Genomic DNA, 25,236 nt, shown 5'->3' with positions numbered 1-25,236 from the left:
GGTTTCAGCTGTGTGATGGGAAAGAGAGAAGGGTTTATGGACAGCAAGAGAGGAGAACAGCCTACAGTTAGGAAAACCTAGCCACAGGATGTCATCTAAAGCCCTCAGCCAGTTTGGAGCCAGCAGGAGGTAAGTGATCACAGATTTGTGGAATATGAAAGTAGAGCAAGCATTCTCCAGGGGAATTTCCAAAAACACACTGGCAGGGAGTTGAGGAAAAGAGTCAGGTGAAAGACTGGATGTGGTGGTGGGGGATGGGGATGGAGGTTAGGGTGTGCTATCAAGGATGGGGATGTAAACCATTTTAGTGTGGGCATTAAAATCTATGTGTGCAGGGATGCCTGGATGGCTTAGTCAGTTAAGTGTCTATCTTCGGCTCAGGTCATGATCTCAGGGTCCTGGGATCGAGCCCTGCGTCGGGCTCTCTGCTCAGCGGGGAGCCTCCTTCCCCTCTGCCTGCTGCTCCTGCCGTTATCTCTCCCTCTCTCTCTGATAATGTTGGGTCCCCCAAAAGCAGGGTACCCCAATAATGGGTCCATGATTAAAGGAGCGAGACTGATACAAAGCGAAGGTCAAGCAAAGCTTTATTTCACGTCAAGCATCAGGAATCAGACCGACCATCAAACAGACCGGTCGGGGCCGCCCCTTATAGAGAGGACGACCCCTCCCTGCTTTCCAGACTAATTTTTATAGAGCAAAGGCCATGTGGTTGGGCCTGGCCACACACAGGTGGCCAATGAGATTGTAACACACACAGGAAACTCCACAATGATGCTAGGTGACCAATTGAATTACAATTTACCCTAGTAGACATTTGAACCAGCCTATCACCTAGTTCAGAATTGGCGCCCAAAAGTTGCCCAAAGGGCGGGGCCCATACCCCTTGGTAGCTAGGAGACAGTATGTGCCCCCACTGATTGAATACCTCCTCCTGGCCTGACCCACCTTGTATCACCCTTGAAACCAGTCTGGGACTGGTTTTCTGGACTTGCTTTTTTTTAATAAGTTCCCCTGGGGTGGGGGGGGGGCAAGGTCAATTTAAGTTTTACAACAAAATGGCAGTTCAACTGGGGTGGGGCCACTCTGGCTGAAGAGGCCCTTACAATAAATAAATAAAATCTTTTTTTAAAAAGTTATGTGTGCAGTAACAGGCACGGGATTATTTATAGTACCATTGTTTGTAACAGCCAAAAGCTGGAAATAACATAAAATCTTAGAACGGGCACACTGTTGATATCACAGAGCAGTACCTCACAGCAGTGAAACAGCCAGAGGTTTAAGCAGCAACATGGATAAATCTCAAATTTGATGCTGAATCAAATAAGCAAATTACCAAAGAATGGTTCCATTTAAGTAAAGTTCAGAAAGAGATCAAACAGTTGCTCAGAGGTGACACACAGATGCTAAAAATATACAAAAAAGGCAAGGAAATGATTATCACAAAGTCAGAAAACTCAGAAGCATATTGAGGTCTGAGGGTAAAGACGTTGCTTCTGGAATCCTGGGAGTCTATTATTTAACCTGGGTGTTAAACTATACATGTATGTACACGACTTTAAAAAAAGAAAAAAAGAGGGGTGCCTGGGTGGCTCAGTGGGTTAAAGCCTCTGCCTTCGGCTCAGGTCATGATCCCAGGGTCCTGGGATCGAGCCCCGCATCGGGCTCTCTGCTAGGCAGGGAGCCTGCTTCCCCCTCTCTCTCTGCCTGCCTCTCTGCCTACTTGTGATCTCTGTCAAATAAATAAATAAAATCTTAAAAAAAGAAAAGAGAGAGAGATTACTGTTTCATACACTTAAGTTAGCATACCGGCCTGGATATCCTGAACGTATCCTGTTCTGTAAAGCTGAAGTGTTTACTTCACTATGTATATTGAATATCTTTGGCTATCAATGATATTCTTCTAGGGCATCTTTTTTTTTTCTTCCAAGATTTTGTTTAAATCCAAGTTCGTTAACATAGAGTGTAGTATTAGTCTCAGGAGTAGAATTTAGTGATTCATTAGTTGCATATAAACACCCAGTATGCTCATCGCAAGGGCCTCCTTAATGCCCATCCGCTATCTAGCCCATCCCCCATGCACCTCCCTCCTGCAACCCTGTTTGTTTCTGAGAGTTAAGGGTCTCTTATGGTATGCCTCTCTCTCTGATTTTATCTTATTTTTCCTTCCCTTCCCCTAATGTCCATCTGTTTTGTTTTTTAAATTCCACGTGTAAGTGAAATCCCACAGTACTTGCCTTCCTCCGACTTATTTGTTTTGCATAATGTTTATTTATAATGGAATGCTTCAACCACATCATTGCAAATGGCAAGATTTCATCCTTTATAATATATATAGACATATACCACATCTTCTTTATCCATTTATCAGTCAATGGACATGTGGTCTCTTTTCATAATTTGGCTATTGTTGATAATGCTATCATAAACATTGGGGTGCATGTATCCCTTCAAATCAGCATTTTTGTATCCTTTAGATAAATACCTAATAGTGTAATTGCTAGGTCATAGGGTAGCTCTATTTTTAACTTTTTGAGGACCCTCCATGCTGTTTTCCAAAGTGGCTGCACCAGCTTTCATTCTCACCAACAGTGTAGGGGGGTTCCCCTTTCTCCGCGTCCTTGCCAACACTTGTTGTTTACTGTGTTGTTAATTTTAGCCATTCTGACAGGTGTGAGGTGGTATCTCCTTGTGGTTTTGATTTGTATTCCCCTGATGATGATATTGAGCATTTTTTCATGGGTCTCTTGGCCATTTGTATGTCTTCTTTGGAGAAACGTTACAGCATCTTTTTTAATAGTCATAATTTACTTAGCCAATCCCTATTTTGAGCATTTAGGTTGTTCTTAGTATTTTACTGCTATGACTTACGCAGCAGTGAGCATCCTTGTAGTTTGATTTTTGCACTTATCTTTCAAAATGATGATGAAGAAAAAGCAAAGACTTAGTTTAAGTGTGGTGTTGTGGAAAAAGAGATTAGAGCAAGTACAAGAGACTTCCTGGGCTGTATGTCTGGACACCTGAGTGTCTAAGTCATGTTAGACAGATATGAGCTAATATCTGGAAAGGGCTCAGAACAGGCAAGTGCTATGTAATTGTTTGCTATTATTACTGGATTTGGTAAGAAATAGAGGGAGCTAGCTCATGTTTATTATTATTTCAATTCCTGCCACCTCTTTTTTCCCCAGCTTTATAAATATAATTGACATATAACATTGTATCTTGCTCCCTAAATAAGCCCTGGGTCCAGATGTGAGCTGGGGTCACTCTACTAGAGGCTTCATGGTGGGGAGGAAGATGAAGTCCACCTTCTCTTGGGGAGGAGCCTGCTGCACCAAGAGTATTCAGGCTTAGGAGTTCACTTGGGAAAGTAGCATAAGGATAGAGTTGGTAGGCAAATACTGCCTTAGGACAACAGAAAATCACACCTTTTTTGTCCAGAGGGAGGGAGTCTGGCTAGAATAACTGCCCTTTGCATACTTTCAATAGAGTTCTGCCTCTTCTATGTATTTCCTCCAAGTAGAATTAACAAATGTTGACTCAGTACTGACCACTATGCCTTGTAGTTTTTAATCCACACGACTGGATTCAGTCTTCAAAACCACCTGTGAAAGTCATCTTCTAGCTCATCTTAGAGAAACTGTGTCCCAAGGCCATTAAAATGTTTGGCTAAAATTACACACAATAATAATTGAAGGGTTAAAGTTTGAAGGTAGCATTATCTGATCCAATGCCCATGTTCTTTCCATCACACCAAGATGTCACTCAATTTTGTTATCTGGTACTCTTAAGACACCAGACCTCTAGGAGCAGTAGGCTAGTGAAATTCAGATTTTTGGAGGCTCTGTTCAGAGCTCCCAAAGACTTTACTAAACATCATGTGCAATAATCCAAATACTTATTATTCTTTTGAATATAATTTGAAATAGACAACTATAAAATATCCAAATATAAATATATAAAATATAAATGATATGAAATATCAAAAGTTAGAACAAGAATTGAAAAAAATTATCTTAGATAATATATTACATCTCTTAAATCTTTCCCTTACCACATACATAATAAAAAGGAAATTGTATCAAATTAAAAAGGATCAAATTATATATTAAAATTTCATCCCACCTTTAGTTATAGACTCCTTGAGTGTTAAGACTCCTATCAAACTTGGGATTCTCCCTCAGCCTGGCACTGAGAATCACATATAGTAGACATCCAGTATATATGTACTAATCAAGATCATATAACAAATTTTTTTTAAAAAGACAGTGGGAGAAAATATTTAAAATTCATACAACCAGCGAAAGATCAGTTTCCAGGGGCACCTGGGTGGCTCAGTTTGTTAGGCGTCCAACTCCTGATCTTAGCTTAGGTCTTGATCTCAGGATTGTGAGTTCAAGCCCCATACGGGGCTCCAAGCTGGGTGTGGAGCCTACTTAAAAAAACAAAAAACAAAAAGCCAGCCATGAACAGGCAATTCACAGAAGAATAAACACTAATGGACAAGAAACAACAGGGTAAAAATGTTCAACCTCACTAGTAATAGGAAACTGCAAATAAGAAGAACAATCTCATACGAATGAGGGTTGCCAAGAATATTCAAGTGTGACAGAATCAGGTGTTGGTAAAATATGAGAAAATGAGAAAATGAGAATTCTCATTACTCTTCACTATTCATAACCACTTTAGAAAGGAATCTGACAGTGTTTGGTAAAATTGACTACCCTAGACCAAACAATTCCATTTTCTGGGGGAAACTTAGCACATGTATGCCTACAGTACAGAGAGTACTATTTGTAATAGCAAAAAAATTAGAAGTGACATATCTATACATAGAACAAAGGACAATTCAACTATATATATTCTTATTTCATTTTATATAATAGTCACAATAAGTATTCAAGTATCAATATGAATAAATGTCTAAAATTCTGATGAATTGAAAAACTCAAAATGCAGAATGAGATATGTACAGAATGACAGCTTTACTAAAAAGTTTAAAAACCACACAAAAATCTACCATAAGCGTAAAAAATTCGGTGTGTAGTAAAAACATGAAAATATGGATAGACCGAAACATCTTGACCTCAGGATAGTAGCTGTCTTCTGGTGGGAGGGGGGAAAATGGGGATAAGGAAAGGGAACAAAGGGACTTCAACTACATCTAGAACATTCTGTCTGAAAAGATTTGAAGCAAACAAGGTAAATGTAAGATTTATTAAACTTGGGCAGCAGGTATATGATGTTTGCTGTATTGTTGTTTTGTGCTCTTCTACAGCTTTCGTTAAGCCAACAGCATAAATAACGAGTACTGAATTGTACCTAACAAAGGTAGTGAGGACACTTAATAATATGCTTCAGTGTTTGATGCCAAAGTCTCTATGATATTAGACAGAGATACTTGGAAGTAGAGTCACTTCTCTGGCAGACCAACAATTTTTTTAAAAAGGAGACTACGCTCACTCAAGTATGAGCTTTCATAATATATACTATTTTTCTATAGCAAAATAAGTAAATGCACTTTAAACTTGAAATAACTCCTGAGTTATGATAAGGAAGGCAAATCTAGAGTAATTATGAAAATTGGAAATACAAAAGTGACTGACACACAAATATATAAGAAAATTATTTTCTTTCAGAGAAGTCATTTAAGTAATCTAGAAAACATATATCAACTGTGCACATGAGATCTAAACTACTTAAATGAAAAACTAGGTAAGCAATTAATAAAGCACAGTGGACAGAACTGCAGAGACCACATCTGAATTTTTCAGAAAGTAAAAAGTAGTTTTTGGGGGACGCCTGGGTGGCTCAGTTGGTTAAGCCACTGCCTTCCGCTCAAATCATGATCCTGGCGTCTTGGGATCGAGTACCACATCGGGCTCCTTGCTTAGCAGGGAGCCTGCTTCTCTCTCTGCCTCTGCCTGCCACTCTGCCTGCTTGTGCTCACTCTCTCTGACAAATACATAAATAAATAAAATCTTTTTTTTAAAAAGTAGTTTTTTGGAAGTTACAGTATTTATCTAAAAATGAAGGGGCACCTGAGAGGCTCAGTGGGTTAAGAGGCTGACTCTTGATTTCAGATCAGGATGTGCCCTCAGGGTCCTGGAATTGAGCCCCATGTGAGGCTCTGAGCTCAACCAGGAGTCTGCTTCAGATTCTTGCCTTCTGCCCCTCACCCCAACTCCCACACTCATTATCTCTCAAATAAATAAATCTTTTTAAAAAATTAAAATGAAGAGCCTTCAGGAAATACATCCAAACTATATTCCATATTTATCATCCTTTTTTTAAAAGATTTTATTTCTTTGAGAGAGAGAGAGTGAGAGCATGAGAGGTAGAAGGTCAGAGGGAGAAGCAGATTCCCCATGGAGCTGGGAGCACAATGTGAGACTCAACCCCGGGACTCTGGGATCATGATCTGAGCCGAAGGCAGTGGCTTAACCAACTGAACCACCCAGGCACCCCATATTTATCATCTTTAAGTTGAAATATTTTTAAAGGTGCTCAGGGTATCAAAATGATCAAAAACTCTTAAGACCATCTCTCTGTATATCTCTATATTAGGAAACTAGTTTTAACAAGTCTTAAAAATATTGATACAAAATTTTTGATTTGGAACCAAAGCATATTTCCAGTGACAATACTGTGTTTTCCACCATGGGTTCCACAAAGTAACCTGAGAATGAATTCAGGGAGCTTACTTACGTCAAACTGAATCCACGTGCATTGAGATGTTCTCATTTAACACCGAGAAAGCAAATAGCAAACATTATTCAAAACTACAACAGACTAGCTATCTATAATGAAATCCCAGTACAGTAAATATTACTTAATGAAATAACAAATTTATTAGTTAGTTCATTCCTAAGTTGATCTGACATGCTGGAGGAGTTATTTACTCAACAGAAGCTAGGTGAATAGAAAAAAAAAAATTTTTTTTTTCTATTTGCTATATAAGCCTGAGTGCTAGTGCCTTGGGAACCCATCCAGATGGGTTCCATATGGAGCTCATCCACAGAGGTTCCTCCAATTGTTTTGTGATTATATCTGAAAAGGTTTTTCTTCTTGATAAACATTTTTCAAGGTCTTCCAGGTATTAAGGTACAAAGACAACTTTATAGATTTTATCAGAGAGAAACTATGTAAAACAGGAAAAAATCAGTCATATCAGCACAAATCATCCATGAATAGGTCTATCAGCTCATCAGTTCCTGTTATAGGCAAGGGTTCCTTCTAATTTTCAATAAATAACATAATAAATGATCATGTTGGAGAAAAATATACTGCATAGATTTTCATTAGCAATATGTTTTGGATAAAACAATACATACAAATCTTTTTGTCATAAACAAAAATGGCATGGGACTTCACATTTATTCCCTCGCCCATTTAACCTCGTTCTTTTGGCTGTCACAGAGAAAAGCTTCCCAACTCCCAGCACGCCAGCACCATAAAGAAACAGCAATTCAGTAAAAGAATAGAGTACTAGTCTGCCATTCATATCATGAAAGATGGCCGTAAGAAAATTATTCCTAAAAGTCAATAAAAACAAGCGGTATTACAAGCCCTCATGGGAAGTAATTAGGATATAAACAAAAATAAATAACAATAAATTAAAATTAGTTAAGCACAGTCCCTGCAGATACTACTTGCCCGAGGAGACTTTGCGGAAGCATCACAGATCCAACTTAGACTTTGTAGTCCTTGAGTTCCAATGACTATACACAGGGAAGTATTAAATCTGAACCAAGTGATTAGGTAATCAACCTCTAATGAGCTCCACGTCTAGATAGTAGGTAACTATTCTAGATGCACAGGAAAGAAGCAAATTCATTACAAGATGTTAATTCTGTAGGCCCTAACATTTAGGACATTAGGGCTTGATTCCCTCCCAGAACCTTAGTTGAGCAAGGCTGTTCTGAAAGGTCTTTGTTAACAAATCAGTGGAAATAATTAACCATTGACGTGGTAACCAAATGATCTTTAACTACAAAGCCATCATTAGGTAGAGGAAACCCATTAAGTACAGATTTCTGAAAACTTCTGTATTATTTTATCCTGTCAGATCCTTTAATCTTCTGCTCAAAATACCACCGAGAATTAGACTGCAAAGCTTTTCCAGCCTGCCTGAAAACAGAAGCTAAAAAAAAAAAAAAAAGTCATTTGAAATGTGTTATAAATTCTTGTCTATTGATTTCGCAGCACACTGGATCAGGGATAGATGACTGAGGAATTATACAAGTCCAACATAACACTCTGAAAAAAGTGAACATCTACCAAAGACACCTGAGTATTTACCTGATATTATCATAGATATATTCCTTTTAAGTACCAATTATTTTCTCCCGTCTACATCAAATGTTACTACAAATCAAAACTCCTTCTTGTACCAGGTAAAATCCCTAGCACAAGAGGAGACTATGAATCAAAAAGAGTATGAAATCAGCTTTCAGGAGCTCATTTCCAACTGTCTCAGGGCTCTTTGGGGCCGAGCTGATCTGGAAGCAAAGTGTACAGTGGCTTGCACTCTGAGGTAAACCTACTGGACCTTCCCCACTCCAGCTCTGCATATGTCAAAGGCACTGCCTAACCAACCCATAAATGCACTCAAATAATAAGACATACAAAAGTAGCTTCATGCTACTGAAAATATGGCCTAGCATTTATAAAACCTAGTTTTAGGTAATTTAAAATCTATGTCAAATTCAGTGGTAAATTTTAAAGGTCTTTTTCTCTTCTTTCTAGAGTTCTTAAATTTGCTCTCGAACCTTTCTAAGTTGCCAAGTATCAAGTATCAGGCTGATGGGTCACAGATCCTTTCATTACCTTAACAACTATAATAATTCCCGTGAGAGAGCTAGCAACTTCCCAAGAGATTACCTCCAGGATTTGTAAGATACAGTGTGGAGTGTAAGATACAGTATATATTCTCATTCTGGCAGAATATGGCTGTAACATAAAGAACAAAATTTTTAATGTGTGGTCAAAATATAAGTCTACACGGAATGTATGTGGAAAAGATATTTAATTGTAAAATAGAAAAGTAGGCCAGAGTACAGTTTTAAAGGTAATTGCTTCTTTATACAGATAGGTAATCTAGAAGGGTTTTGGGGTTAAACATTTTCATAAAGCAATAAGACATTAAAAAATAAAGCAAGAAAAAAGAGCTTGAAGTTATTTTTACAAAAAAGAATGAACAGTATGTCAGAGTTTAATGTCCATACATTGTGGAATTCAACAATATTGTGATGAGAGCAAGTCACAGCACAGACATACAGCTTTCACAGGGAAAAGTAAAAGTTATGTTAGACATACCTAGCATCACTGTAGTACAAAAAGTTCTTGTTCTACATACAAAAGCATATTTTTCCGTAAGAATAATTTCCTGGGGGAAAATGAGTCCATGAAATATTTCAGAAACCCATATGCTCTGAGTATTCCAAAAACATTATCTTAAAATCCAGTGCCTTAAAGTGCTTTCATGTGGAAATCATGATGGAAGGCACAGAATACAGTTTCACGTCCCCACTATGAAATTTTCAAAAAAGCATAGATTTTTGCAGTTTGCAAATTCAAGTTACCTTGTAAGCTGCTCCTTCTAAGAACATTGTCATCCCAATAAAACCAGCTTCTAGCTTACTTAACTTTCAATGACCTACAGAATAAAAGGATTTTTTTCCCCTAGTTCACTTTCATCATCTTTGTGGGAAAAATACCTATGCAAGTGATGCGTTTTGAAATTATAAAACATGCAGAATATGTACAAACAGAAAGTTTAAAAAATATTTGCTTCATATACATGTAAATCTACTTGGGCATAGCTGAAATTGAACAAATATAAAAATTTGCTTTCTAAAAAATGTTTTCAGAGAATCTGAGACAACTTAAAGCTGTACAAAGATTTCCTGGGAGAAATCTTCTCTTCATATAGAAGTTTATACCTACAGGAGTAATTCCAGCATCAGTCCACCACATAATTTTTACATAACATTTGGTCTAATCGACAACGATCACCCTTAAAACTGTTCTGTTTCTGAGAAATCAAGGTTCATACTAAAATCATAAAGAATTCACAAAAACAGTGGCTTATTGTGTTTTTGGATCTCTTCAACAATCTTTATAACTCATCTGGAACTGTAAAAAAACAAAAACTATTTACAGAATTCAGTTTTAAATACATTTCACAACTTCTAAAGTAGAGTTTTATGTTACAAGGATTCAGAGCGCATGGCTTAAGTCCGATCGTCAATCCGTAGTCTCCTCTGTTATCCTGGCTTCCTGCGACTGCGCCTTGTGGTGTACAGTTCAAGACTGTGTTCTTTCTTAACCAAAAGTAAATCCAACTACATGTTCGTAGTTAATTAAACAGCTTCTTTATTAGTCTGAAGACGAGTCATCGCTTCTAATTTTTGTCTGTAGGCCTCTGCTTCCTGTTCTTTCTTTAGAAGCTGCTGTCGATATTTTTGTGCTTCTCGATTTGCCTCATCCAGCTGTTTCTGAAGAGCTTCTCTCTCCTAATTGAAAGAAAAGGTTTTTTCAATGTTTGCATGAATACATGATTAAGACACATAAGCACGCATCCCTCAAACTGAAAGATCTGTAGGAGCTAGACGTAGCCACCTATTGATATTTCCCAAAATGTCTTGCCTTGTCAACTAATTCATTAATAATTAAAGCCCCAAATTTTGTGTTCCACACTCTGACAGAGATTAGTTTCTGACCTCAAGAAAGCATTCCCTAATTAAAAGTGGGATTAACATAACGAACCCAGATTGTCAGACATATAAAGGTAGAGGTCCACAAAGACCAGTGAAGAGCTTTAAGAGAGAAATATACCTCTTCACATCTCTGTGATGTTTTTATGTAAAGGTATAACAGACTATAGAAGTTAGTACTTATTGAGCACTCATTATGTAACTAAACAAGGTGATGTCCAATAACAAGCCTGTAAGACAGAGATTATGCCCATTTTACAGATGAGGAAAACGATGCTCAGAGATGATGTAGCCTTTCCAAGGTAACACAGTTGGGTTTATGAGATTCTAATATTACTGCTTTTAATACTATCTTCCTCTCTGGTAACAAGCTAGATTCCTCATCTGTGGAATGAAGAATGTCCATTTAGATTAATATTTCCTAATTATCCCATTTACAAACCAATAAAATACTAATTTCTCTACCGTGGAATTCACTAAATTATACAAATACAAAATATATGTATTAAATTCCTCAATAAACTGAGAGCTAAACACAAATCTAGTCCAATGAAAATGATACCTTTTCCCTACTCAGTTGCCTAAGGGAAAACCCTTCAAAGGCTCCTTTCTCATACCTCTAGTATGCACATGGACAAAAGTTCGACACGCACAGGCCCAAGCTCAACCTCATTACAGAGGCCCGGGACCTTTTAGGGGGATGAGGACTCAGGGTAGGAGGGCTATGAATGATCATAACAAATGCCAGGGTTCGGGCGCCTGGGTGGCTCAGTGGGTTAAGCCTCTGCCTTCGGCTCAGGTCATGATCTCCGGGTCCTGGGATCGAGCCCCACATCGGGCTCTCTGCTCAGCGGGGAGCCTGCTTCCTCCTCTCCTCTCTCTGCCTGCCTCTCTGCCTACTTGTGATCTCTGTCAAATAAATAAAATACTTAAAAAAAAATAAAAAGGAAATGCCAGGGTCACTCTGGACAAGACACTTGACTAGATGGAACTGAAGGTGAGGGTCAGGAGCCTACTGGGGAAAAAGACAGTTTGAGGGTCTCTTCCTCTACTTCCTTGCCTCCTGTCCATTATGAACACCAAAAGATTCCCTCCCCTTCACTATTCACATGGTCTCCAAGGAGGAGCAAGTGTAAGACTCTTTCCTTCCTTCGATTCCATTCCCTTCCCCATACTGGGAATGAAGCTAAATTCATCCTTTATTTTTCCCGAGTCCACAAAATGTGGGAATGATTGATCACATAAGTAGTCTTCAAATCTTCCATTTACACAAAATGTACAAGAAACATATGCGCCCTTCATCTCCAATTTAAGAAATGCCCACACCTTACCCTGCTACCCTTTTCTTATCCTCTTCTTACCCTTTCTCCAGGCAAGATGGCAAAGTAGAAACAAGTCAGAAAAGACAACAATCAAGAGATGAGCCTCAGGTAATAATCAACACCACTACCTTGGCAGTGAACTCTGGAGAATTTAGAGCATGCCAATAGAAAGAACGGGAGAAGGGGGCTGCATCTCCAGGAGCTAGACCACCACCTCTGGCAGGAGCACTCATGGCCGCACATAAGTGTTTTAAAATTTTACATGTGTTAAGAAATAAGATCCTTTGATAACACAAGTTTTGAATTTGGTAGGAAATACTGGAATACACTCTCTAACTCTAAGGCATCTCCTTGTACTAGCTCTTCATTAACATTAGAAACAGCAATGATTCACACTCAGCAAATGAAAGCAAACTGAGTGAGGTAGTGTAACAGTAAATATAGTTTATTTTCCTTATAGCATATTTTTATTTCAATTAGAGTATATCTTCCTATAAATGAAAAGATAGCTCTCTTTTGCCTACCAGGCCAAATAAAAGATTCATATTACACTGCCATTTCTTGACTGTATCTGTAAAACCTGAAAGATAAGTATACTTATCTAAGTATACTTAGTCCTCCAGACTGAAAGCACACTTAACATTATTAAAGCTCTGGTTTTTTTTTTAAGTGTTTCCATTTTTTACTTCTCAAGAATATAGGTGTTTGGGGAGAGAATCTTCTTGCCACCTCACTTTTCAAAGCAAATAAAAATCTCTAAAAAGTGGAAAATATCACTTCTTATTTTACTCAGAGATCCTTTGTTTACAAATTTATTTGTTAAATGTTTACTGAACATATATTATATACAAGACATTTCCTTAACATAAACAGTAGTTTGGTTGTTTCACACGTGAATAGTCCAACAGACTGACATTTGAGGATTTATATTTAAATAGAAATACCAATCCTATAGCTTTGACCTTTTCCAGTAAAAGCACAGTAAAAAGGACTTTGACATTTGTGAATAAACACACCTTCACCTAAAAATATGTAATACTAAAATATTTTTCCTTTAACAGTCTAAGAATGAAGAATTCCAAAAAAGTAAATTCTGACAATAATCACGATTTGGTAGCAACTGAGAAGATATATTTATCTTACACCACAACTCCAAACCCAAGCAATGGAATAACAGGGCAAGGGAAGATTTGAGTTTGCTTTTTTATCTTCAAACAAAATTCTTGAATTTGGATTCAGCTGGTAGCAATTCTGTCGAAACAGTGATACCATTTTTAATTTTCTAGTATTCAAATTTATTTTTACCTTAGCTATTATAAGGCAAAACATCAGTATAGTGGTTCATGTTTTACCATACTTCTCTATAAATTTTGGAAGATAATAAAAGCAACTAACCATGAACACTTATTATAAATTCTACTCCTTTACATGTGTTCTCATTTAAACTTTACAAAAATCTGATAATATAGGTGCTGTTATTTCTTCCCTGTTACTGATGGGGAAACCAAGATTTAAAAGGTTAAATATTTAAACCTAACCAAGATAACACAATCAGAAAATTATAAAACATATCCATATTCTTAACCATTAAATATTTGTTTAAAAAGAGAGAAACTGGGGGCGCCTGGGTGGCTCAGTAGGTTAAAGCCTCTGCCTTTAGTTCAGGTCATGATCCCAGCGTCCTGGGATCAAGCCCCGCATCAGGGTCTCTGCTTGACAGGGAGCCTGCTTCCTCTTCTCTCTCTGCCTGCTTCTCTGCCTACTTGTGATCTCTGTCCGTCAAATAAATAAATAAATAATCTTAAAAACAAAAAAGAAAAAGAGAGAAAGAGAGAGAGAAATTGGGGCACCTGGGTGGCTCAGTCGATTACGCATCTGCCTTCAGCTTGGGTCATGATCCCAGGGTCCCAGGATTCAGCCCCACATTGGGCTCCATGCTCAGCCAGGAGTCTGCTTCTCCCTCTGCCCCTCCCCCTACCACTTGTGTTTTCTGTCAAAAACAAAATCTTTAAAAAGAGAGAAAAACTGGGCAGAGTGTGTAAGCTATTTCTTTGTGTATAAACATCAATTTTCCAAGTGCCAGGGCCAAATATGATCCTGTTTTTATAAATAAAGTTTTACTGAAATAAGGCATGTGTACTCATTTTCAAAGTGTCAATGGCTACTTTCCCACTACAATGGCAAAAGTGAGTAGAGAAGCACAGATTGGTCAGCCCACAACACCAAAAGTATTTGCTCCCTGGCCCTTTGCCTACTCCACCCTGAAGAAAAAAACTTATCTATAAGAGATAGGAGGGGCGCCTGGGTAGCTCAGTCTGTTAAATGTCTGCCTTTGGCTCAGGTTGTGATCCTGGAGTCCTGGGATCGAGCCCTGAGTAGGGCTTCCTGCTCAGAGAGGAGTCTGCTTCTCTCTCTCCCTCTACTCCTCCCCCAGCTCATGCTCGCGCTCTTGCTCTGTCTTGCTCACTGTCTCTCTCAAATGAATAAAAACCTTAAAAAAAAAAAAAAAAGAGTACAGAAAATTTTCAACTCTGATAGATCAAAAGAATATCAATAAAAAGAAAATAGATTGAAAAAAACTGCATCAAATCAAACACTGTAAAGTTTACAGGAAACAATTTTTAAAAGAACAGTAAGGATCTCAATCCATCACTGGTTAGAAGACACAAATATTTCATTAAAAATAAACTTGCTAAGGAGGGCACGTATTACATGGAGCACTGGGTGTGGTGCATAAACAATGAATCTTGAAACACTTAAAAAATAAAATAAAGTTATTTCCTGAATTCACACAAGTAAATAACAGGAAAGAATCTGTTACTCCTAATACACTAATTGTATTTCTTCCCTCCCACATTACAAAAGAATTCACTGATTCATATATAGCACACTGCTTCTAAAAATATCTTTAGTGCAGTAATATCAAGGGGGTGATATGATATACATTATTGCAATTTGGTGTCTTATTCATACCTCCCCTTTGAAAAACAAATCAATTTCATTTCTTATATTATTACAATGCAGATATAAAAACTGTAGCATTTATAATACATTTTCTACAATTTAAACCAATTTTGTAGAGATTATTAATAAACCTCTCCAATGTTAGTCGGGAAACTGTAAATATAAATTCTTTTTTTTTTTTTTAATCTTTTTCAAAGATTTTATTTATTTATTTGACAGACAGAGATCACAAGTAGGCAGAGAGGCAGGCAGAGAGAGAGAGGAGGAAGCAGGCTCCCCGCAGAGCAGAGAGCCCCATGCGGGGCTCAATCCCAGGATCCTGGGATCATGACCTGAGCCGAAGGCAGAGGCTTTAACCCACTGAGCCACCCAGGCACCCCTGTAAATATAAATTCTTAACACTTGACTTATAAACACTCTCTTTGGTAGTTGTAGACACACACATGCAGAGAAAACTCAAACATGTCAGATTCTGAATAACGAGTTAATTCTTTAATTCCCACAGGGCAGAGTTCCTCAATCTCAACATGGATGTTTTTGGACCAGATAATTCTTAACTATGGGGGCTGTCCTGTGCATTGTAGGATGTTTAGCAGCAGGCCCAGCCTCTATCCCCTATAGGTCAGGGGCATGCCCCTAGTTATGACAACCCAAAATGTCTCCAGACACTGCCAAATGTCCCCTGGGATCAAAAATGCCCCAGCCACTGCCTGCAAGAAACTTTTTTAGTTAATGGTTAAGTTGTCACTTAGAGTAGAAAAGTCTGCCCCCAAGACAACTCCACTGGTCATCTAAGAAAATAAGTTCAAAAGTACCACTCTATGTATTATAAGGAAATGATTACCTGGTTTGATGAAAACACTGGAGGCCTCTTTTCATTCTATATCCCCAGCCCCCTCTACCATCTAGACTCATTGTAGCTTCAAGGTGTCTCTGTAAGAGCTCTAGAAAGATCATGCAATGTTGGCTTGAACATTTCTGGTGATGGAGAATGAGAGTTCCATGACCAGAAAGCTCTAATTACAAAAAACAAAACAAAACACTTCTTTAAACCAAGCTAAAACTCCATCTCCCTAAAGTTCTAGCCTTGGTTCTAGTTAATTTATATACCTCAATTCATACTTTCCTATTATCTGTAATTATTCTCCCAGGTCTCTAAAAAGACTAAGTCAGGGAAGGAGGGATCAGGCTGACCTTTGAGGAAAACAACACTTAAGGGTTATTAGGTAAATAAAGGTACAAGATGCACATTCACTGTTTTAAATATATACTATGTTGAATTTAGTAAGCTTATGTTTAATAAAAATTCAAGTAATTTAAAAAGATTTTATTAAACAGTTAAAGCAAAAAAAAAAAGCAAAGTACATGACAAAATTTTTTCACCTGATGTGCCAGAAAAAATCGTCTGACATCAAAAAACTTTTTTTTAAAGATTACTAAATAACAAGTATATTGATACTGTTAATGAAAAAAATTGCTAGTCTGTAAGAACTTCTGTCTACTAAATATCATTTTAAATTTTGAAGAAACAAAACAACTTACCTTCAGTAATTAAAGTCATACTTTTAGCAAACATTCTGGCTAAGCCATGAATTGGATTCTTGTTAACTCAATAATATATTCTTTGTGATTGTAGCTTAAAGATGTACCAGCATTACACTTAACACGAACTGTAGCAAAGATACATTCTAGTTGTCCTCAGTCAGAATTATGTTGCTTTTTAGTTACTTAAAAAAAAAGAAAGTCCTCTTTTCGATGAAACAAGACATTAAGAACTCTTAGACATTCACCAACATTATTATTATTTAAGATATTCAACAACATTTACTGGTTACAAATATCAGGTATTACGAGTATATGTGTATAATGAGTATGCTGACTTTTTAATTCTGGTAAGTTATCCAAATGCAGAAAGTTATCCAAAACTCCAATTTGAAAGAAAATAAAACTGCAATTCAGGAAGGTAAGATAACTTGCCTCAAAGCTAACGGGAAAGAGGTGGGATTCAAATCCAGCTCATTTAATTTCAAGTCCAATGTCCTTTATACTGCAATTGATCTTCTGAAGTTATTCAAGAATAATTTTGTTTTCACTTTGTATGAGTTAATGTAAAATTTAGGGAACACAGTTTTATTTACAGTCATGTGAGACAAAAAATTTGTGAGGCATTCTGGTCTGGTTACACTTCCAAACTAGTTTGGGAGGAGGGGAAAAAAGCTGAATCCTATCAACAGCTAATCTAAATTTAAATTCCTTCTTAAAGAACTTAATAGTGAAATAAGCAGTTATGTATGGCTTTTTAAAAAATGACCTAGTCAACAAACATCAACCTTCTTTAAAAGGATCCTCCAGCCCAAACAGGCATTTGTATTTCACTTTCGAAAGAAAAGAATGTTTTTTGTCAATATACAGTGACATTTCCTTCAGTGACTTGTGAGAACGATGCATGTAAATTTAATAGAAAATAAAGGATGGAGTGCAAGAACCAAATTCATTACAATGTTACCATGATGACAGACTTTGTTATAAACAAATTCTTCACTCATTCATTCATTCATTCAATATGTATTTATTGAGGGCTTGCTTTATGTATAAGCAAATAATTAGACAAAATAGTACTATGTACTTTCATTCTGTATCAAAACAACACTGTCAGTAATAAATATAAAAGACCAAAAATATATATATAGAAAAGCAAATTGAATTTATTTTGGATGACTGCAGCAAAACACACCGGGTAAAAGACTCCTTACTTCTATTTCTGCAGATTCCACCCGGTTTTCAATTATTTCGATACATTGTCTCTTGGCTGGTGGTTCTTCACTTATAACAGTTTCTTCAGCAATGTCAGTTGCTGGTACTGTTAATACTAAAATTAAAAAAAGTGCATGTTACTTCATTTAATAAAACTAGTTGTAACATTGTTGATGCAACTCATCTAAAATAAAGATGTCCCAAAATAATAATTTACAAGCATTAATTTTCTTTTTATGAGGATATCCATATTTGTCTTCAGGGTGCATTTTTAAAGAATACTATTTATTTTTAAAGTACCTATTTTTTAAAAAGATTTACAGATGACATATTCACTACATGGGTGAAAAACCAATTACCATAATAGAGAATCACATTTATTGGTTTCTTGTTATTGTTCTTGTGTTAACTTATATAAAAACAAACATGAACACACATTTTCATTTTTCTGTCTTATACAAAAGGCAGCATACATACAACAGAGACACTGTTCTCCCTCCACTTTCTTCACTCCATGTACCAAGGGTATCTTCCATCAGCACATACAGTGCTCACTTTCATCTGGCCACATAACAGTCCACCGCATGGACACGCCATTATGAACGTTGTCTGTGTATAACCTTTGCTTGTTTTTCTTTTGGCTTGTTGGACTTTGTCCCTAATTTTTAGTATTTCTTTATACAGATATAAACATACAGAGAGAGAGAGAGAGAGAGAGAGGCTGTCCTTGCTCTGCATAGCAAAGCAGTACGGACCATAGAAATGAATGTGAGAGCTAGAACCATGCAAAGCAATTTTAATAATCAATGGGGAAAATTATAATTGTGTAATAGCCTTTAAAGTTTTTTATCAAAATATTAAAAGCTCTGTCAGTTATAAATGTAAGCAGAAATGAAAAAAAGTAAAATTTTTAGTACACTGAAATTTAAAACATTAGTGATCTTGAGAATTAAAGTCTTGTTTCCTTTAACTCATACTACATTACACTTATAAATTAACCCAAAAAGAATGGAGAACCTTGTATCTGCTTCATTGGACTGTCTGCATAGTCTGTATATATTCATATGTCAGTTACACATTTTTTAATTACTGAGGCTTTAAAAGTTTATCTTAATACTCATTAAATACCTCTCATTGCTCTTCTTTCCCAGAGTTTTCCTTAATCTTCTTCCCTTCTCCACCCACTAATATAACTTAAGAATCTGTTTGACTTGTTGCAGGAAAAAAACCTGTTAGTCTCTGTTATGGGCTGAATTGTGTCCTCCTCAAAATTCAAATACTTCAGTCCTAACCCCCAGTACTTCACAGTGTGACTGTTCATTTGGAGATTGGGCCTTTAAAGAGGTAAATAAGGTAAAATGAGGTCATGTGGGTGGGCCCTAACCCAGTATGACTGTTGTCATTTTAGAAGGAGAGATTAAGACAAAGACAACACAGACTGAGGGACATCCACATGAGGACACAGTGAGAAGGCAGCCATCTGCAAGCCAAGGAAGGAGAAAGCCTCAGAAGAAACCAAATTTGCCAACACCTTATCTTGGACTTCAAACCTCCAGCACTGTGAGAAGATAAATTTCTGTTGAGCCATTCAGTCTGTGGTATTTTGCTGTGGCAGCCCTAGCAAACTAAAACTTTTTTTTTTTTCCCTGTATCATATTACATTTATAAATTAATTCAGGGAGAATTGCAATCTTTATGAGAGTGAATCTTCTCAACCAAAAACATGACATTTCTTTCCATTTGTTCGTGGGTTGAGAGTAGTCTGTCTGTGTACGGTCAGGTATTAGAAACATTCTATCTGCTTCATACAAATTGTGAAAGTTTTCTTATTTCTATAAAATTAGAATGAGTTCTTTGAAGCTTTGTGAAAGCATCTGGGCCTGACCCAAATTTTGAACTAGCCATCAGCAGATTTCTGCAGAATGGAAGAGAATGGCCTTCTAGGCTTCACGGGTCAAAGGGCTCCTCTTCTGCTATAGAGACAAACTTCTTCCCTGAGACCTGGTCACCCTATAGTGCCATACCTCCTCTGTCACTCTAAACCAAACCTCTAGCTCTAGCCCCTCCCTCCCCCAATTCCTTCACTAGCCATGAAGGGACACAGTCTCTGCAATCCTAATCATTTTCTAAAAGGTTATGCATGTGCACACACTTTTTTTTTGTTGGGGACGGGGGTCCTGGGTACCTGGCAATGCTTGCTCAGATAGGAATTTTCTGCACCTTCTCTTTCTGCTTCCTCCAGCATTCACGCCCTAGTCTACCTCAGCCCTGCTTACAGCACCTCCTACATAGCCTGGGCCCTGTCTTGCTGAGTGTGTATTTATTGCTAATTTCTGAGCTCAATCTCTTCTCTTTTCCTGATGCACCACTGTGGGATTTCATGAAGGTTCTCTTGCCCTGATGCTAATGGACTTAGATGGTTTGCGCAGCACTTAAAATATGGAATTTTATGGTTTTCTCAACCTTTTGTTTAATCTACCTTACTGCTTTCAGTGGTTTCCAAGAGGGAAAAAAATGGGAATGTTATCAACAAAGGTGCTAACAGTGGCTACCACGTTCCTACTACAAGTCCTAAGCCCAACTTCTTTGTAAGGAGCCTTTTCTAACATGGTATTTTTAAAAGACTATATGATATCAGAATTGCAATAAATGGCATAAGGAATTATTGTCCAAAGCAGATTCTGAATTGTTTACTTAAGCTCATTTTCCAAACAGAATACTTTGGAGCCAATTCTTTTTACCACCTAGTATATACTTAGAGATACCAAGTTCATTTCAATACTAATCCAAGCAAATAAAACTAGCCAATCACGTCTGTTGCGAAAGGTTACAAAAATATAATTTAAGGCATAAATAAATACTTTGAGAAACACCACAATTTCCCGAGCATTGAGAATAAATTCAAACTTTATGCACATGCCTACTACCAACCTTGTTGTCCATCTGGCATGGTCACAATGATGGGCTGACCTATTCCACTGGTCGGAATGGAGTGCAAATTTCCAAGCTGAATTCCATCTGTGACTATTGTGATGACTTGCTGACCCCCTGAGCTAACTACTTGCTGAATGGCACCATCCACAGATTCTGCTGTAACTACCTCCTCCGTAGCCACTACTGGAAAAAAAATATATATGTAAAAATCAGTGAACATGTACAAAAGTATGACTAGAAATTTATTTTTGTTTTGCTGCTTTTGTTTTCCCTGCTTTTTTGTGTGTGACACAGAAAAGCTACTACATGGTTTTTATTAAATTCACTCTGCAGTGGTGCTGTACATATCTATGTAAACCATCACCTACAAGTCCCACAATTTACAATTAAGTGAGTTCTGGCTATGCATGTTATGCATTTTAAAACTATCTCTTCATTCAGTTATACGAGGTACAGAAATTATAAAACCCCCCAAGGTCACAGATATAACAAGAGTTACATCTGCTTAAGAAAATTCTGTAATCCAAAAAGAGAATTTTGTATGTGATTACACTCCATTTATATTTACATAAGTAGATACACATTTCCATATTTGATGAAACAAGAAAATCTGTATTTTTCAAGTAAGCAGAATAAACAGTTTTCCCTTTTTGGAGTTGCCTTGACAGTAAGTGGCACACAGATCGAGTACTCTGTGATAGTGAATAATACAATATATTAACATTTATTTAAATAAAATCCAAAACTATGTTCTTAATATTTTGTGAGAGGCTCAGAGAGGATTCTGGCAGCTGAAAACAGCACCCCTGCCTTTGCATGGGTAAAGAAATCACAGTTTAATGCTGCCAAAATCCTTGCCCACAGGCAATCCTAGGCCAACTACTGCTCCTAAAAGACACATGTACAGCAACACTCATAGCAGCTTTACTCATGATAGTAAAAGACTTGAAACCAACCAGGTATCCATCAAAAGGAGGATGGATAAACAGACTATGGTAGATTCATACAGTGGAATACAACACAGCAATTAAAACAAAATATAAAACATGGATAAATCTGACAAAAACCATGCTCAGTGATATAAGTCAGATACAAAATATATACTCTACTCTTCCCACTTATGAACTAAGCAGTGATTATACAGGAGTAGTCACACTGACATAATTCATTATACTCTATACTTATTAGCTGTGCATTTTTCTGTGTATGCATATTACACTTCAACAAAGAAAATGGATTCCAAAGGAATAACGATGGGTATTAAAGAGGGCAAGTGATGTGATGAACACACTAATGGATCACTGAATGCTACATCGCAAACTAATGATCTACTCTATGTTGGCTAACTGAACTTAATTTAAAAAAAAAAAAAGGAAAGAAAACAGAATAATGGTAATAATGGATTATAGCACAATGAATCTTTAAAAATCCATCTGCCCATAATAAAACTTCATGAAGAAGGACAGAAAGGGGGAAAGAGGAAAGATCTTGATAGAAGAATGATATCTAATTAACAAAACAAGAAAAATTATCATTATAACCCCCAATGTAATAATCCAAACAAGGGTCACCAATAGGTGTTAAAACCACTGAAATATTTCAAGAAACAAGATATTCATATATTCTCAAAGTATCACACCAAAGATTAGTAGGGGAAAGGTACCTATAAGGACTGGCAGTGACCACTCTCACCAACTGGTCATGATCAGGATGGCCTGACAAGTGCCTCCTGATGTGATGCAACGGGACATTACACAACATCACTTGTGTTCTTCCTGAAAAATGTCTGGCCTGCATCTAATTATTACTAAACAAATGGATCCAGAATGAAATGTCTGTGCACACAACGGGTACAGAGTCTACAAAGATTTCAATGTCAAAAAGAACAACGGAAGTGGTAGGGGCTGTCCTGGGCTGGGGGAGACCGAAGAGACACAACCAAATACAATGCGTGAACTTTGGATCCTGGGTGAAAAACAAACATTTTCTAAAGGATATTTGGGGGCTAACTGGGGAAACTTGAATGTGGACCACATGTCAGATACTGTTACTAAATTAATGTTGATGTTTTTAGGAAATACAGTGAGCCATGAATATGTAACAGGCTGTCCTTGTTCCTGGGAGATATATGCTGAAGTATTTAAGGGTGAGGTGTCATGATATCTGTCCACCTGCAGATAACTGGGGATAATAAAAGTGCACCCATGTGTGTACATGCAGGTGTGGCAAGTTTTAACAAGTGGTGAGGATGGGTGAAAGGTATAAATAAAGTTCATCCTCCAATTTTTCTATGGGCTTGAAAACTATCAATCTAAAAAAAAGTTTTAATATAATATTTAATACATATAATTCTGAAAAATAATTACAAATAATTGTACAAAATAAAGAACAATATAATTCTAAAAAAAGAAATCACATAAAAACTGTTTCTAAATAATATGGGTTTTTTTCATGGATTATTTGAGGGAACACTTTACAAAAAGCTTAATTAAATAAAACCATTCTCTCCTGAGCCCTGTTACCTACCATTCAGACGTACGGGTGCTCTGAAACATGCTAAATGGCTACCAACTGCCAGCAGAACATCAGAGGTATTAGTGGGCTCCTTTCTAAAAAAACACAAGTATGGGTACCCTAGTTTTCAAAGATGTACTCCCGGTATAGCCACAGACCTAGCTGCAACCCTATGATTCTGGAATTTGTAATAACTAAGGGTCACAGTACAAACTGCAGAAAAGAATACTGAAAATGTTTCGAGTTCTCTCATTTTTGTTTCTCTTAAACTATAATTGGGCTTTATCACCAAGCACTTAAGAAAATTCCAGGAAGATAATTATAAAATGAAATGTAGGACATAAAACAGTAATATATTCAACAGAACTACTACTAAGGTTTTCAAACACATTAGTTATTGCTTTGATTTTTTATTAAAAATATCCATATGAAAAAGAAATGTTCAGTCTGATTGAATGCTAAACTACAAGTAGTAAATACTTTAAAACATAATCATACATAAGAGATTTCTGAGATCACACACAATCAAGGCACAACTCAAGAACTTTCATCTTTGCACTATCTTGATGACTATCATTAAAATAATAAGAGTTCCTCCCTTTCATCTAAAAAGTTTTCTTTTTAAGTTGTGCTGTAGTAAGGAATTTGAGAAAAAATTATAGGAAAACCAATTATGTAGGAAGACAAAGTGTCCCTCAGAAATCCCAAGAACAACCCAACAGTGAAATGTTGAAACATGTAAGAATAAAAGAGAAAAAATAAAAACTTTAGGGATGCCTGGGTGGCTCCGTGGGTTAAGCCTCTGCCTTCAGCTCAGGTTATGATCTCAGGGTCCTGGGATCGAGCCCCACATTGAGCCCACATTGCTCTCTGCTCAGCAGGGAGCCTGCTTCCCCTCTCTCTCTCTGCCTGCCTCTCTATCTACTTGTGATCTCTGTCTGTCAAATCAATAAATAACATTTAAAAAAAAAAACTTTAAAAAAGACTTATTTAAAATATACACACACACACACCCTCCTCCCGCCCCCCCGGATAAAAAAAATAAATAAGTGTAATATTTATTGATCTAAATCAAAAGTTAGATTGTAATATATAAAGAAAGCCTAGATAGCCTACATCATCACTGAAAATATCAGAGATCTCTTGTTGAACAAGACTTAAATATAATGCCACAGAATTCAAATAACACAGAGAAAAAAACCTGTCTTTAAGATGATCTGAGGACTGAAAATTCTACATATAAATGTTTCAATGTGAGAAACTGTGTTCACTGAAAACATTTCAAAGGTATTGAGCCTACAACTGAACCGGAAATTAAAAACAAAAAAGCAAAACCAACACAACCTTATCAAGTCCAGGAACTTATCCCTTAAAGACAATTCACTTTTACTGTCCTATTTTAGGAACAGCAGAAAAACAATGTACAGAGGGGACCTGATTCAAATTTCACTATTAGAAGAAAGGAGGGAAACAGCTACCAGACGCATTACTCCTCTGGAAAAACACCATATGAACAATCAATAGAAGTTGTTCTAAAGATTAAAAAAAGGATGGTCACAGACGCCTATTTAATCAAGAGATTATATAGCTGGGCCACAAAAAAGAATAAGGCTAAGCAAAACAAAATCAAAATAGGACTTCAGGCTAGAGCCATAAAACAGCGTTTTATGAAAGAATTTACTTTAGGAGCGCCTGGGTGGCTCAGTGGGTTAAAGCCTCTGCCTTCGGCTCAGATCATGATCCCAGGGTCCTGGGATCGAGCCCCACATCGGGCTTTCTGCTCTGCAGGGAGCCTGCTTCTTCCTCTCTCTCTCTGCCTGCCTCTCTGCTTATTGTGCTGTCAAATAAATAAATAAATAAAATCTTTAAAAAAAAAAAAAAAAAAAAGAATTTACTTTAATAGGACCAGACAGGGACGCCTGGGTGGCTCAGTTGGTTAAGCGGCTGCCTTCGGCTCGGGTCATGATCCCAGCGTCCTGGGATCGAGTCCCACATCGGGCTCCTTGCTCGGCGGGGAGCCTGCTTCTCCCTAT

The 25,236-nt window shown here is 37.1% G+C and overlaps 1 protein-coding gene across 7 annotated transcripts in view; it reads right to left on the bottom strand.

Moving 5' to 3' along the window:
* Nucleotides 1–9,008: 9,008 nt before the first annotated feature.
* Nucleotides 9,009–25,236, bottom strand: part of GABPB1 (GA binding protein transcription factor subunit beta 1) — a 67,237-nt gene continuing 51,009 nt past the window's right edge. For 4 of the 7 annotated variants that reach the window (XM_032856511.1, XM_032856509.1, XM_032856513.1 and 1 more), the window contains exons 7-9: nucleotides 20,687–20,872; nucleotides 17,755–17,870; nucleotides 9,009–10,514 (exon numbers count right to left, since the gene is read on the bottom strand). In XM_032856511.1, the coding sequence (XP_032712402.1) occupies nucleotides 10,362–10,514; nucleotides 17,755–17,870; nucleotides 20,687–20,872 (455 nt within the window). In that variant the 3' untranslated portion in view covers nucleotides 9,009–10,361. Of the gene's footprint in view, nucleotides 10,515–17,735; nucleotides 17,871–20,686; nucleotides 20,873–25,236 lie in introns of all 7 variants that reach the window. The other 3 variants (XM_032856510.1, XM_032856514.1, XM_032856515.1) reach the window with 2 other exon arrangements.

This window comes from Lontra canadensis, unplaced genomic scaffold (genome assembly GCF_010015895.1).
Source record: "Lontra canadensis isolate GAN:19392208 unplaced genomic scaffold, GSC_riverotter_1.0 scaffold12, whole genome shotgun sequence".
NCBI lineage: Eukaryota > Metazoa > Chordata > Mammalia > Carnivora > Mustelidae > Lontra > Lontra canadensis.
The sequence above is the reverse complement of the archived record's forward strand: the minus strand, read 5'-3'. Positions and strand labels throughout refer to the sequence as shown.